This window comes from Haemorhous mexicanus, chromosome 1, assembly GCF_027477595.1.
Source record: "Haemorhous mexicanus isolate bHaeMex1 chromosome 1, bHaeMex1.pri, whole genome shotgun sequence".
Taxonomy (NCBI): Eukaryota; Metazoa; Chordata; class Aves; order Passeriformes; family Fringillidae; genus Haemorhous; species Haemorhous mexicanus.
In genome coordinates this window covers 9,384,026-9,399,419 of record NC_082341.1, presented here as the reverse complement: position 1 = coordinate 9,399,419, position 15,394 = coordinate 9,384,026, and the positions used below count along the sequence as shown (strand labels likewise).

General features: G+C 38.0%; 1 protein-coding gene across 1 annotated transcript in view; it reads left to right on the top strand.

Annotated features, from left to right (window-relative positions):
• The window catches only part of PTPRN2 (protein tyrosine phosphatase receptor type N2), a 634,616-nt gene that overhangs the window by 387,455 nt on the left and 231,767 nt on the right, over positions 1-15,394 (top strand). The window contains exon 12 of the mRNA XM_059839742.1: positions 10,978-11,042. Within this exon, the coding sequence (XP_059695725.1) occupies positions 10,978-11,042 (65 nt within the window). The remainder of the gene's footprint in view (positions 1-10,977; positions 11,043-15,394) is intronic.

The window sequence follows — 15,394 nt, the reverse complement described above, 5'->3', positions numbered from 1 at the left end:
GCCTGTCCCAGTGCTTAGTCATCACTTACTAAGAAAATATTTTTTTCCTTTTGTCCAATCAGAATTTCCTTTGTAGCAATTTGCCTCAAGTCCTTTTGGTGTGAATCTCTGCAAAATTCTGTCTCTGTCTCTTTTATAATCCTGCCCAAGCAGCCAGCAGCAGTCAAATTACCATTTAGATTTCTGTGAAGTCTTTGCTGGACAAACCCCAGGCTGAGCCTCTGCTTGAATTCATGTTTCAGTCCCTTTATTGGCCCTTCTCTGGACCACCTCTGGTTTGCTGATGTCTTTATTTTGTTGGAGACACAGAACTGGTCATAACAAACCTGAAACTGTTACATGAATCAGTCACCAGGTAAAAAGGCAGTAGCTGTAAAGCTCTGCATCTGGCTAAGAAAAGCAAAATGCTGGTAAAGTTCTGCAAAGATGAAGAAGAAAAAGACAGAAATGCCCTTCATTCCCAGTGTTCAGCAAAGCAACAGAAGGGCACCAAGGAAATTCAAATTATGAAACATTCTTGATGAAATATTAATAAAACCATACTACAGTCTTAATTGCTATAATTTAACACCCTGTATGATATAAATATTTTAGAAATGTGGTAAAATGGAACATTAAGAAGGGGTCAAGGGATAATAATATACATTAATCTTGATGGGTGGAGATGTATACCTCATACTTAATTTATGTTTATACTACAGTTCTGTATTCCTTTTGTAGAGTATGGACTAAGCTATATGTATGCATCTTACATTGAGATATGCTATGTGTGTGTGTGTGCAGATTATTGTAGGTATTTATCAAGTACAGGGCTCTGGTGTGTAATATAGATCTATAGGGATATAGATATAGATGATATGGATATATAAAAGAATTTTAAAATATCTTCAAAACTCCATGCTCTCCTTTAGAAATCAGACATGGATCCAGCAGTCTACAAAAGCAAGAGGGTGAGGAAACATGCAAACCACTTTCTCACAAAATTATTTCCCGAGGAAGTCGTTATCTATATGGCTCTTGCAATAGCCACCTCTCTTTTTCAGCAGCAAATATTTCTTTTAAGGCTAGTTTCCATATATTTCCATAAAGGGGAAACCCTAGAAACCAACCTGTGCTATGGTCACAGCACAGGGAGGAGAAAGCATGGCTTTATTCACAGTCTTAGGTTTACTTTAGAGCCTGTCTTGGTAGGACAGTGTCTGCCTGACAGACACAGAAGTCAGAAGTCAGAAAATGTTTCACTGAGCTTTTAACTCTCCTATAGATTTTCACCCCATAAGAATGCTATTGTGCTAATTTTTTTCTGAAAATAGTATGCAGAAATTGCTTGAAATTGCTGGCACTCAAATAGTGACCTGTGACCACGTATGCATAAAGCAGATAGGCATTTCATTTACATTTCTCAAAAATTGTATTCAGTAATGATTTCTATGTGTTAAATTGCATAATCCATACAAGTCTGACAGTCTTATAAGGGCTGTGGGCCAATGTCTCCTTCTGAATGTATCAGTGCCAATGAAAGGGGTTATCATACCCTTGAGAGAGGTTACTGCTGTCATGTGTTGGCTGGTGAACTGCTCCTGTGGTCACTCTCTAAAACATGTCAGTCTAAATTTACCAAGTAGTTTCAACTAGTTTAAATAACGGATTTTTTGCTAATGATGCACATTTTGAAAATACAAAGGATAAGGGGCTACTCATAAGAGGGTGTAGCTGGCATTTTGATGGACAGTGAACAGTTTTATCAGCAGGGCAGACTCCTGATTCACAGTATTAGTCCACAGCCTCTCACTGTCAATTCACCTGTCTTCTTTAGCTCGAATATTTCTGCAGTTGCATATGATTTCTTTTTTAAAATGACAACATGCTTTGCTTTTGGGATGCAGGATTCTCACACAAAGCACACAGGTCTGGGACAAAGAACAGCATTTTGCCCAATGAGAGGTTTATAATTGGATTTTTAACCTGCTCAGATGGAACTGGCACCATGGGGGGTGGCACAGCCCAGGTAGCTTTTTCTACCCTTTGAAGGGATGTCCTAAAAAATGTTTCCATAGAGGAGGAAAGAGGAGGGATGGTGCCAGCAGAAAGTCATTCCAATAAGCATTGGGTTAAACCTACCATAGAGGAGAGACCTCTCCATCACACCATTTACAGAATGGGAAAGCTTTGCCTTTGCTTCCAGCACTTCTGGGACAGCTGATCAGAGTGTCCTTTCCTGCCATTTCTTCTTTAAACCCTGTCAATAAGTCTCTTCTGCCCCTAACAGTGAAACGGTGAAAATGCTGCAGCTTTTAAAGGATTTATAAGGCTTAGCTGAACACATCACTTCCATGCCAAAAAATAAGAGAAAGAATGTTCTGTGGATGGAGGCAGCTTTGGCATTCTGCTGTTCTCTTGCCTAATATCCATTCCTTGTTATCTCTACCCCTCTGCCACCAATTACTGTCTCCACTTGTTTGGTAGATATAAGCTCTTTTGCACAGGAGCCACCTTTTAGTAGCATGTTTGCAAAGTGCCTTTGGCACAGTGATTCTGGCCAGGGAAAGCATTGTAGGGGAGGTTGCAATAATCATAATATTTTGAGTACTGCAAAGCAGCCATCCTTCACACGCTCAGGTCTTTCCTATTATATCCTTCTCATTCCCATCAAATGTGCATACCTGCAGACACAGGCACATTCAAATCTTGTAAATGCATTTAGGACACAGTTATCTCTGTAGGGAAGCATTTATCTTCCTTTTTTGCACTTCACCCACCCAAGGATAAAAATAATGGATTTTTATGACATGATTAAAGTTTATATTCTTAAAAAAATATTTGGCCTGTATTTCTGAAATATAAGGGGTTTTCCATTCTTGCTGATTTTCCTTTTAAAGGTAGTGAAGTAGCCTCCAGAATTTTCATGAAAGCAGAATTTTGAAAAACTGTTCTGAGAAACAATGGGCAAGTTAACACCATCCCTATTCACTCTCATCTGAAAGCTTTATTGTGACTCTTGTTACTAGTGGCATCCTTGGTAATAAATATTTTCATTTTATTCTGAGGCACAGCAAATAGATTTTGTTAGTGAATGACCTTGTGCATTAGCTGTGCTATTCATGATTTAGTGAGCCAGTCAGTTGAAATATTGCTAATGTTTTTATGACTCAGTCCTGTTACATTTGTGCCACGAGGATGACATTAAGTGTAGTCGTAGATGAATAACAAATAACATGTCTCGAAGTTGTGTTTTGGATCATTAAAGAAATGAACCTACAGGGTGCTGTTTTATTAACTGAGGAAATGACTGGGAAAAAAATGACAGTTCTTGAATGTGTATTTATTAAAAATAACATTTGGCATGCTGAGAATTAGTGGTAGTGTCCGTTAAATTTTTCATAAACCAGCGCAAATGCACCACAGATCCAAAGATTTTGACAAATTTTAAATAAGTGGAAGAATAATTCATACATTTCTTACTGTTTCAGGCTAAGACTCAAAATGGTGCAAGCAGGAGAATGATAAAAAAGTAGAGCATAACAAAGATGAAGATTAATAATTAGAGGCTGATATGAGTATTTTAAAATATTATGTATATGAAAGAGGGTCAGTGTACTTTCCAGGTACACCCCAGGGGAGGTGTGGATTGTTTCTTTAAAAGTGCAACAACTATTTTTGGATTTATTTTCCTGAGTCTGCCCATTCCTTTTGTGTTAAGAAGTAATGAAAACTCAAGAAAAAGTATCTTGTAGACTTCTGGAGAGATGGTTTAGTCCTTTCCTTTGCCCTTGTAACACATCATCTATTCTAAAGAAATCACAGAAGGTCAGTTAAGTTCCAGATAACAGAGTTTCCTGAATTTCTGCAGAGCTGCAGCCATAAGGATCAGCCTCTGGATGACTTCTGTGGTTCTTTCTGCTTATTTAAAAAAAGTTCATCACAAAGAGGAGATGCAATGGATATCCTGAGAGATCAAAATGAGTTATATGGAAAGAGAGGCTATTCAAATAGAAGGAAAAAGCAGATACAAAACCAGAATATTAGCTACTTTTGAAAAGCTGAGTTACTGCTATTATCTGCTTGATTTTCTTTTTTTTTGGTAGTATTTTCAGCCCAAGAAAATTAAAGCAATCTGTTGAATTTTTGACTATAAATAAAACAAGGCAGAAAACCTGTTCCTTTATATTGTTATTCCAAAAACTTTTCTATTTAAAAGGAAAAAAGCTGTAGCCTTAAGCTTGTCTTATGGACTGTTGCTTTTCACAGGGTGGTGAAGGTGAGGAGGCCAAGTATGCTCTGCATGGGAAGAGCTAAGAAAGGCCCAGGTGGTTTTTCTTGCCTGCCCATCCCCTGGGACCACAAATCTTGCTTTCTGGTTTTTAAATGTTAAGGTTGGACATGTGATGGTGAACTCTGACATGAAGCTAAGGGGAACTTTGAAATGACAATTAATAGTTGGTCCAGATATTAGCAATCACCCAGAAATGACTGCAGAGAAGCACTGCACTGGTAGTCACACCTTGTTCTACCTGAACCAGCTCCAGTTTCAGCTCAACACCCTGCAGGTTGTTTCATCTGAGTTTTCTGTTCAGAGCTGATACTTGTCAAGGAATATTTATGTGAACAAATTTTGATGTGAAAAGTGGAATGACACTTCTTTTTTTCATTTTCTGCTAACACTGGGTGAATTGGTACAACTTTTGCTATAAATAATGGATAAGTGTTTTAAGTATGCAAGCTAGTTGTTATACATCCATGCATTGCACTCTGTCAAGTAATGTGCAGCATTGAATTGTCACTGTTAAAATGGCCAGTGGTGTTAAAAATTGTCACTGTTAAGCATTCATTAAAATATATTTTGTGTTTCTAAAGCATATACAACATGTAACAATATATATATACATAAATCCACACATATATCCATTTATACAATATATAACAAGACATACATATCCAGAGCATGGTTATTTTTGTTATTACTCAAAACTCTTCTTTTGATGGAAACCAATCTGCTCATATTATTTAAGAGAATATTTTTTGATAATGGGTTCCTGAAGTTCTGCCAAAAAGAAGTATTTAGGGTAGATAAAGGTTTTTCATTTCTACAGTTCTAATTCATATAAACTGGGTTTGTTCATACTTCAGAAACAGAATCATCCTTACACCACACCTTAAAAATCTCTCTCTGTAGCCATGGCATTGTCTGTTGAAATGTTTTACTGCTGAAGTATTTTGGAGGTTGTGTACATGTGTTTTTTACAAGGAAATACCTGTGGAAACAAAAAAAAAAAAAAAAAGAAATAGGATTGGTTGATACAGCAAGCCTTTCTAGGCATATTATATCTATCTATATAGATATATAGATAAATAAAATAAATTATACCAATCTCAGGATGGGATAAGTAAATCTCTGGTGATATCTATTTACTATCTATTTACTTCTCTTGACAAGGCAGGGAATTTGACTGACTTCTTAGCTGAGACAGCAAAGTTTGTAGAGATGGATCTCATCACAAAGCAAAAAAAAAACTCCAGAGAAATAGAAAAATCTAATTTCATACATCCCAAACTCCTTTGCTAATATTTAAATATCAGATTTTAGAATAGCAGTGTGCTCATTTTAAAGGAAAGTCAAAGGAAGACATACAATTGAGCAGTTATTTATTGAACAAGTGGAAATAAGTCAATACAAGCAGTCATGCAGAAAGAATGTGTTTAAAATGCATCCCTAAACTATGCAAGGACATAGGTACCTGAGGTCCTGCTGTATAAAATCATTGCTGCTCTATCCTTGATTACCTGGCCATGGGTGTAAGAGGCAGATGGTTTAGAGTGGGAAAAACAACATTGTTTCAGTGCATAAGTTTAAAAAATATACAGCTCTTCAAGTATGGTCCAATTTCCCTCTTAGGGAAACTTGCAGTGTTGCTGTTTCCCTGACAAAGGGATTTTGTGTGTATTTTTTGTACAGAATTAAATACAAACAGAGATGGAAAATTCCTTGATTGTGAGCATGGAGATTTAGCTGCCTCATACCAAAATCTGTGAGAACGCAAAGGTGCACAGGGAGTGGTGAGCACGGTCTGAATTTCCATCTGCTGGTTTTATTGGCTAGAGCAGGTTGTAAAGGATGTGTGCTCTCAAAATTGCTGGAGATGCAAACAATATTTTAAATTACTCCAGGCAGCAAGGTACTGCATCTGAACAGATTGAAAGCTGAAATGTTGATATCAGAAATTAAATTAATGCACATGAGATTGAAACAATATCTAATTAAAATCACTTGAAAAATGACTTGAAAATTGAATATGACATAGTATTTAGCAGGCTGTTGCTAGCACAGCGACGTGGCTTTGACTTTTCTGCAACCATTTCCATTCCAGGCCTGGCTGCCAGTTAAATAGCTGTTACATGAAGCATCTATCTCATGCCCTCACCCTGTAAAGATTGGAGGACAAAATACCTTCTGCCTGCAGCTTGTGTACTTGTTCCTCATTAATGGCGTTGTAAAACTTAGTACAGACACCCTTCTTCTCACTTTATCTGCCCACTTGATTTGGTCATTCTTGTTCTGAGCTGATGTACTTTGAATATTCCATGTTGTGCTTTTGACTTACTGTGTATATGCATGGCACAGTGTGTGGCCCTGCCAAAGACCAAGGCACTCTCTCTGAACCATGCTATGAAGAAACTTTCCAAATATTCAAGGGTTCCTTGTAGGGGAGGAGAAAGCAAAATACAGCTTTATGTAAATAAATGTAACATTTCCTTGTCTTAGAGATACTTTTTAAAAAGCTAAAAACTGTAATAAGCAGCATCTCTCTGGAATTCCCTTCCTCCTTTCCTCGGAGAGGAAATTAAATTCTTCTAAATGTGGCTCTTTGAAAGGAGTTTTGCAACAAGCTGATAGGAAGAAAACAGTAGTTGTAGAATTCATCTGACAGCTACAGTAAATCTGAATTAGTTGCCTTCAATTTATTGACTGGAGGTCCAGTCCATATAGTTAGTGAGTCTAGAGCATGAATTGGCTCATTCTAAAATGAGCAGGTAATAGAGGTCAGGGGAATCATATGCCCATACATCCTTTTTTCCCTACATTCAATTAAATGCAATACACACTCCAAGTCAGATATGCCCCAAAAATCAAGTTTTCCTTGTGAGTGATGCCATCTTCCCAGAAACATTTTTCATATTTAAGGGTTGTTTCTTCTTTGGGGCAGGTAAATCCTGCAACAGCCTGGGAGACAAACTGGAGAGTCTTCCTGCTGAAACCCTGCTGAACGTGGTTCCCTTCCCCTCTCTCGTGCCAGTGTGTGCTCCCACGAGTCAGCTGGAGGGTGCAGCTGTGCTTGGCAGCCTGCTAGATAAAAAACCTCCTTCCAGAAGTGCAGTAATGAGACTGGAGCTCTGCTCAGAGCCCTCCATAACTTGTTCCTTCTAATAACTGATGGACTCTGAGGTTAAACCTGCCAAACCTACACACTCCAATTCCTGACTAAGCCACTGACAGATAACTTTGCTAAAGAAATAAACGTTTGCCCTCAGAAAACACATCAGACCTCCCTCAGGTTGGTGAAGACTGAGCAGTGACAATCCTTACCCTTAAACACTCAGTAACACCCTCATCATGCTCTCTAATAGAGCAAAGCCATTAAGTTGTCCCCATTGTAATTTAGATCACAGAAGAGACTTCCACAGATTCTTTCAGGTTAAAATAACTGGTATACAGAGAGTAGGCAAAATTATTCCACTGTAGCTACGTGCTTAATTATATGGAATACTGCATAAATTGTCAAGTGCAAAGAATTATTCTGATAAATTAAAATACTAATTAAATAGGCTATTGCAGAATTTTGAGAACATTATAGGGCTTCGCTTCTTCAGGTAATTTGCATATCCTTCATCTAGTGAATTTAATTTAAAGGCCTCTGTTTTTGTGTGTTTGGAAGCCGTTTTTGTTTCAGTGTAAGATTAAAAAATGGATTTTTTGTGTTGCTAACTGGTTTGAGAGGGATTTGGTTGGGGTATTTTTTCTTTTCCTTTTCTTTTTTTTTTTTAATTTTGAATAGCTGTTTTTATTGTGCCTCTTTGCTGATGAGTTTGTCAGTTCTCCATTAGTATTATAGGACTTTAAACTGTGACTGTAAAAAAATAACTTCGATGAAATGTGCAATATACCATGTTACCCAGAATTGTAATTTCTACTTTTATAAAATTTGCAACTGAAATATCAGCTGCTGTATACTGGTATTTGAATAAGAGCTAGCAGTTAGTACATTCAAATATTTTTTAAAAATTTGGGCCAGTTTTCAGAGAATTAGTAGCTTGTTAATATCCAAATACGTTTTCCCACCACTTCTTCCATCTATCTATATTGACTTTGTCTTCTTTTAAGTTCTCCCTTATAGCCCTGCATAGAAAAGGTTAAGTGCTTGTATTCACCATTCCACAGCTTGAAGCAGCTGCTTGATCCGTGGTTACTGTTTCAGCTTCAGCACCATTTTTGACAGAATTTCTTGACCTTCCTGGGCAGCTTGTGGAGTTCAAGGTTAGCTAAAATTCTCTGCTGCACACGCCTGGAGTGAGCTCGCCGGAGACTGTCGGCCGTGTCTGTCTCCGCAGCCTGACAGAGCCTGGGCTTGACCATTTTCCGCTTATGATTTAATCAATAACACCTCGTGCCTTCATGCCTCCTAATTTTGGCAGGGTTTGTGTTAGCATGGCTGTCAGACCTGTCCTTTGTGTTTCAGCCAATATCAAGGGGGAAAGCAGGGATATTAAATAAGCCTTTTTTTGTGGTTGTTTTTTAATATCAAAGCTTCAATAATTAATGTCTGCAGGAAACCTATGAAAAGGAGGTCAAATCTGTAATAGTAATTATAAAATTCAGCGATTCAGCAGACCCAATATTTTCTATTAACTGTTCATGTGGTAAGAAATTACACAGTGGGATTTAAGCTTTGTTGTTTACTTATAGCCATTTATTTTGCAGCCACTCTGCTGTGCAGTTTTCTTTATCCTAAGCTGCCAGGGAATCCTTTGTTGGACCATTCAGTTTCTTTGAAGGAGGCTATGGAACTTTCTCATTTTATAAATCTTCAATTTTTGCACTTGGTAGAAATCTGCCTTTAATGTGTTTTCTGGGTGCATGGTGGTCAGTGTGGTAGCATAGCATATCTTTTCAAAGACTTTCTGATTGTTTTGGAAATTCATACTGCACAAGATATACAACACTGCAAAACGTGGTCTCAAATTTCATGTTTCTGTCAACTTGCCTTCCCATGTTCCCTTTGGCTTTGTGTGGAATAAATTTGCTTGTGAATGTATAAACATGGCACAGGTGTTAAGTATGTGAGTATTGCATGCAGGTTTTAGGTCCTCATTCAGCAAAACATGCATTTAAGCTTTCTTAGCTTGGGACTCCAGGTTCCTCTCTGCTTAATCAGCATATTAAAAAGATGCAAAAATAAAAGTGTCTGGGTCTAAAATGTGTGCAGAGATTTCTTCTTTGCTTGAATTGAGGGCAATATTCACCCCTTGCATAAGGCAGTCAGAAAAGTTTTTCTGTGTTAGAATTGCTAGAGGTGTAACTTCTTGAGTCTTTGCATGTAAAAACTCTTACAAAAATCTTTCCATAAGTGGTGAGATGGAGCCTAATGATCCAACTTAACCTCTAGAATAAATGTGACTCATTTATGTTGCACTTTGGACAAACTCAATAACGTATCAGTTCAGAATAATCTTCAAGAAATGTCTTCTGAAACCTGAGCTCTTTTAAATGTTTCAAATGGCAACAATTAAAGGGAACTTTTCACAAATTAAGAAAAAAAAAAGTTAATTCCCTTAAGTATTTTCCTGTAAATTTACAGTGTGCAGTATGTCCCAGCACTTCTTGACCTTTCTGATTGGAAGGTTTGCTTCAGGCATCCAAAATTGAGAAGCTGCATCTATCAAATTTTGTTCATAATCAAAGAAGAGTTAGGTGCCTGCAGATATGTGTAAGATGTGTGGGATGACTCACCACATTAAATGTGCATCCCTTTCCAAAGACAGCAGAGAGAACCCAGATGACTCACTTGGATTACAGGCAGCTAAAGGAAGGAGAGGTTAACAAGGCTGCCAGGCTTCATTGCTACTCATAAATAAATCAAGCCAGGTGCCTGGGTTTTGGCCACAAGTCCAACTGACAAAGTTTGCATCGAGAAGGTGAAAATCCCCCCATCCAGAATGGGATGGCAGTACCCATACACTCAGCTAGGAATAATCTCATCCTTGTGCTGTTCCCAGAGCTGTGGTTGAGCACTGTTTTTTGAGGCTGCTGACAGTCACAGGCCAAAACATATCAGACCATAGGTTTGAGGGAATGGACAATTGTACAGCAGTGCTCAAGCCCATGCCCTGAGCGTGTTTGGGTTGCAAGTATGATTGTAGTCTTAATGATTATTACCTTTATTTAACTGCTTTATGCTGGCTTGCTTTATTTTAGTTTTTAATGCTTTTAGTGATATAGATGCTGATAAAGAGAAAAAACTAATTTAAAAAAAAATGTTCATTGCATCCTGGTGGTGTGAAATAAACTCTTTATTTTACCTGTGAGATAAGAGTCTGTATCTCCTGTCAAAAGTCCTACACAGTGACAGTGCTGTTCTCATGGTAAATTACTGCTCTGCTCTTCAATGCCAGCAAGTGGGAAGTATCCTCAGAAAAGAACTTTCCAAACAAATTGTGTATCTGTGTTAAGTGTGTGAATTATTGTGGAAAATAGAATTAGTTTGGCTTTCTTTTTCACATAATGATGAGCAATTAATAGCATAAATATGCATTCCAAAAAAGTGACTAGCAGAGTTGCTCTCAGGGAAAGGTATTCCATAGATGGAATAGGTAGGAAAGGTCATGAATATATTGATGAAGGAAATAAGGTTGGTGGGAAATGCTGTAAAATCATACATATTCCAGCTTTCCTTTAACTCTCTCAATCTTCATTTTTCCTTACAGCCATAAACAAAGAGAAGCTTGAAAAAACAACTGGACTGAAAATTCTGCAGACTGGTGTGGGGGAGGTAAGTTGCTTTCAGGCATTTTACATTCTCAAAAATATTTTCTTTATTGGGATTTTTTGAAGAAATTCTGGAGCTCATGAATGTTTGTGAGCTACCAGTCTCATGGTGCTAAGGGCCTTTTTATGATACAGTTGCATCTGTCAAAATACAATCTGCTGCACAAATAGCACTGTATCCCACAGAGAAAAAAAATACCATCCTTATGAGAAAAGTGCAGCCAGCTTTAAGAAATGCAGTTTTTGCTTTGTTGTATCACAGGAAAAAGATCCCCAAAGATGAGCACAGTGACTGAAGTCGTCATATGATTCCCCTTGGTTTTGATGGAGTGCTATCTCATCTAGAACAGTGGAAGTTTAAATTTGGGGTAAAGAATCTTTAGATATTAGAGAGAATCTGACATCTGAATGTCTCGCTTATTTTGGATGTAACTTGAAACATAAATAAAACATGTGTCTGTTATTATAGTGATATCACTAAGCAAAAACTCCACTAAGCAGTTCATCATTTATTAATAAACATGATGCTATCTGCTAAGAACCTTGTATGAACTACAGTTGATTGCTAATTCTCGTGCTAATTTTGTGTACACAGTTATCTCTTTTTTTTCATTTTCATTTAAGTAATTTTGCTAGTGGTGAATGCTCACAGGGCTAGGCAAATGTCTTTTTCTCATGATTGCATTATTCTCAGTATTAAAAATAATGAATTACTAACTTTTAATATACTCAAGGAATAGGTTGTTTTCTTTCTTTACCAATTTTTGGTGTTTATATTTCTGATTTTTGTCAGATCATGCCTGAGAACTTAACTTGACAAGATTTGTGAGGTTCACTGTGCAACTTCATTCACATTACTGAAAGACTTGATCTTGGGGGGGGTAATAACACTGAGACCTGCTGTGATGCTGAGGGCCAAAGCTGAAAGAATTGGAACTGGAAACAAAGATAGGTGAAGTCATCAGGTGAAATCATCAGAAGCTGAAAGCCATCATCTCAGTTTAACTGATTTATCTAGGAATGTTTCTTACGGGTGCATAACCGCAGAAACTGGGAAGAACATCCTGGGGCATGGCTGTGCACCTCAGGCTGTGTCCTGACTTCAGGCCAGGCTGATGTTTGTGGTTGTGCTGCCTGCAGCCCCTGGTTTCTGTTTAATAGCAGGAGAACCAGGATTGGGGTACAGGCTGTGGAAGCCACTCAGTATCATTTCACCCAATGGGACTCATCCATGCTAATAAAATACCTCCATGTATTTTGTCCAATTCCAGTCATTGAATGGATTCCAGTCTGCTGCAAAATCAGCTGGAGAATGAAAGGCCACTTCAGATGCTTACTCTTAAATCAGTTTTTGTATTATGTGTGGTGAATGGAGGAAAAATTCCATTTTGGATAGTTGGAATGCAGGAAGCTTTCACCTGCTAAGGTATCATTAATGCCCATTGTAGCAATAGGATTGCAGTAACCATGGTAGTCTATGGGTGTGCTGGAGCTATAACTTTAAGGACTTCCTAGATTCTAAGACCAGCTAACAGAGTGTGAAAAATTGAAGAATCTTAGGCCAGAGACCTCACCAGCCTGATTCTTATGTTTGGCTTAGAAAAAGTCACTGTAGAATTCACCTTCCATATATTTATGCTGTTGTAACTATTTTATAAAAAAACACTGATACAACTTGGATTAATGAAGACTTTGACAGAATTCTGTGCTTTTCACTCATCAAATGTGTATTATTAGAAGGCAAAAAGTGAAAACTGATTAACCCAAGCAAAACAGACATTTTGGCCTAAATATAATCCAGGTTATATCCAAAAAAGGGTGATCAGCAGAGAAAGAACCAAGTGGTTTGGACCAAGTAAGGTGATGGAAGAACATTTATTCAGCTGCTTATGTGTTTTGTTGGATGTGAATTCTCCCAGCTGTGTACATTCCCCTTTCTAAGTCTTAGCAGATATGATTGTGTGCATAATGAATACATTTCTGTGCTCTCACATAAATGAAAAATAGAGGAGTGCTGTGACCAAGCCTTTTTTTTCTGATGATACAGTATCAGATTCAGGCTATTTAAGGTCAAATTTAACTATGGTAATTCAGTTTTGCAGTTTGTCTTTTATTCCCCCTGGTGAATAATTATTATTGAAATAATAGAAAGTATGTATTTAAAGATAGTGAAAGAGCTTCATGTTGAATAAGGATTCCTTTTACTTCATACTGGAATTAGGAGTGGACTTATATATAATGGTGAATCAAAGTCAAGATGCTCTAATCAAAATTACTTTGGAAAACTTTAGTAGAGAATGAGAAATGGCCTTTTTGTTTGGACAGCAGGTGAGATGCATGGCAAACTTAATAGATATATAATATTCATATGCAGGCCTGTAAAATAAAAAGGATTGATTTTGCAAGGCAGTTTTCATATCTGAAATACCTCAAGAGAATGATGGTGGTGGCAAAGGGAGCCACTGTCCAAACAAATGCAGGAGCTCTCCTAAGCTCAGCAGTAATTCATGTGTGGCTCTGGACAGTGGAATCTGTTTTAGATGTCGATCCATGATAACAGGATTTGTGTCTCAGTAAGGAATGTGTGGACACTAGTGACTTCCCAGGCCTTGGCTGTGCTGGAAGGAAACTGTCTCTTCCTCTGTGGAGATGAGAAATGCTTTTCAGAGCTACTCAATCTATCACTTTCTTTCCCCTATCTCAAGAAAAAACATTTTAAAAGCAACAACAGACTATGAAATTCACACCAAGCTTACTGAGCCATTCAGTCAAGTCCAGGGAGAGCTGATGAATTGCTTTTATGTCACTGCATAAACATGTGCTATATAGTCATTAACAACATGGGTCTGGAGTCTACCACAGCTGCAATCCAGTTCATCATCTTTATGTCATGTAAAAGATTTCCACAGCTTGTGATTCTCTCAGCTAGGCCTGAGTTAGCTGTGTTGTGTCACTGGAGGGTGGGCTCTGCTTTAGCTGGATTAAAAATGAGTTCCTAAGCTGCGACTTCAGAAGCTGTTCATGTTTCAGGATGTTGACTTAAAAGTTTTGTGCATTCCAGGGGAAGATGTGGATGATGCAAAGCATTGTCTGGACTCTGGGCAAGCAGAGCTTCTTTCAGGCCATTATAGAACAGATTTTACCTGTATTTCCACCGTACATCCACCTCAACATAGAACATTTGTAACAGAATATTCAAACGTACAGGGATCCAGAGAGTTAGGTTAGAGTTTGACATGATGTGCATCACTCTTAAAATGAGAATTATTTTGACATTTATCTTGTTTGCAAGGTGATTATACCAGAAAACCAGAATAACTCGGCTGTAGAGAAAACCAGTGCTGAGGTTGTAATCTTGAGGATCTGTTCATTGCTGTAGTACTATCTCTGGAATTATATTTGCCAAGATGTTTCTTTTTTATTTGCATTTTTCCAGCACCTATAACAGGAGCTGGAAAAAACTAAAGCTAAAAAACCAGTAGAACTCCTCTACAGTATCCATGTGAGATTTGTTGGTCTCATTGTCATGCATGCTTGTGCCAGACAAATCCTTCATGAGCATTTCACACCTTCTTGTTTATTCAGATACAATGAAGCTTTGAGGTATTTTCTTTTGATCTCCTACATATGAAATAAATCTCTGAAGTCCTGAGGTCATCTTCAGCTGTTCTGCTGTGTCTATGAGGGTATGACTGCATGTGTTGTGTTATTGAAATGTCTATTTGCATAATACCATGAAAGACACAATACTGGTAAAAACTGAAGAGCTAAACAGCATGTAAGCAGGACCCATAACTGTTCTCTGCTTCAACTTGATGTGAACCACTACTTGAGTTGAACTTGTTGCTTTGAATGGCTGAGCACTCCTGCAAGATCTTGGGGATCTCTTTGTCTCACATGAAGGGAAAGCCTCTTTAGCAGCTGCACAGCTCCTCCTGGCTCCTCCTGAGTTCAGGAATCAGCAGCAGCAGAAGCCCCATTCCCACACCAACATTATTGCAACTGGATTTGTTCCCAGGAGGTTCTCTGCAGCCCAGGGGAGCTCAGGAGACACCATGAGCCTCAGCCCTGCACAGGGGTCACCATGTCAGGTATCCCTGCAGCATCCTTTAGGAACTACTTCTATCTCTTCACATAAGCACCATTGAATTATTACAGGAACACAATATTTTTAAGTTCAATTCCATGCTCAGGTTGGCTGTGACCAGAATTACTGTGGCACGAATAAATGTTTATTCAGCTTTTGGCTGCAATTTGTTTTCAACCAGTTTCAGAATAATGAGTCAGGCTCTCCAGTCAGGCTCTCCAGGCTAATCAGAACTTAGTCACACAGTAGCATTTAGAAGTAACACTTCA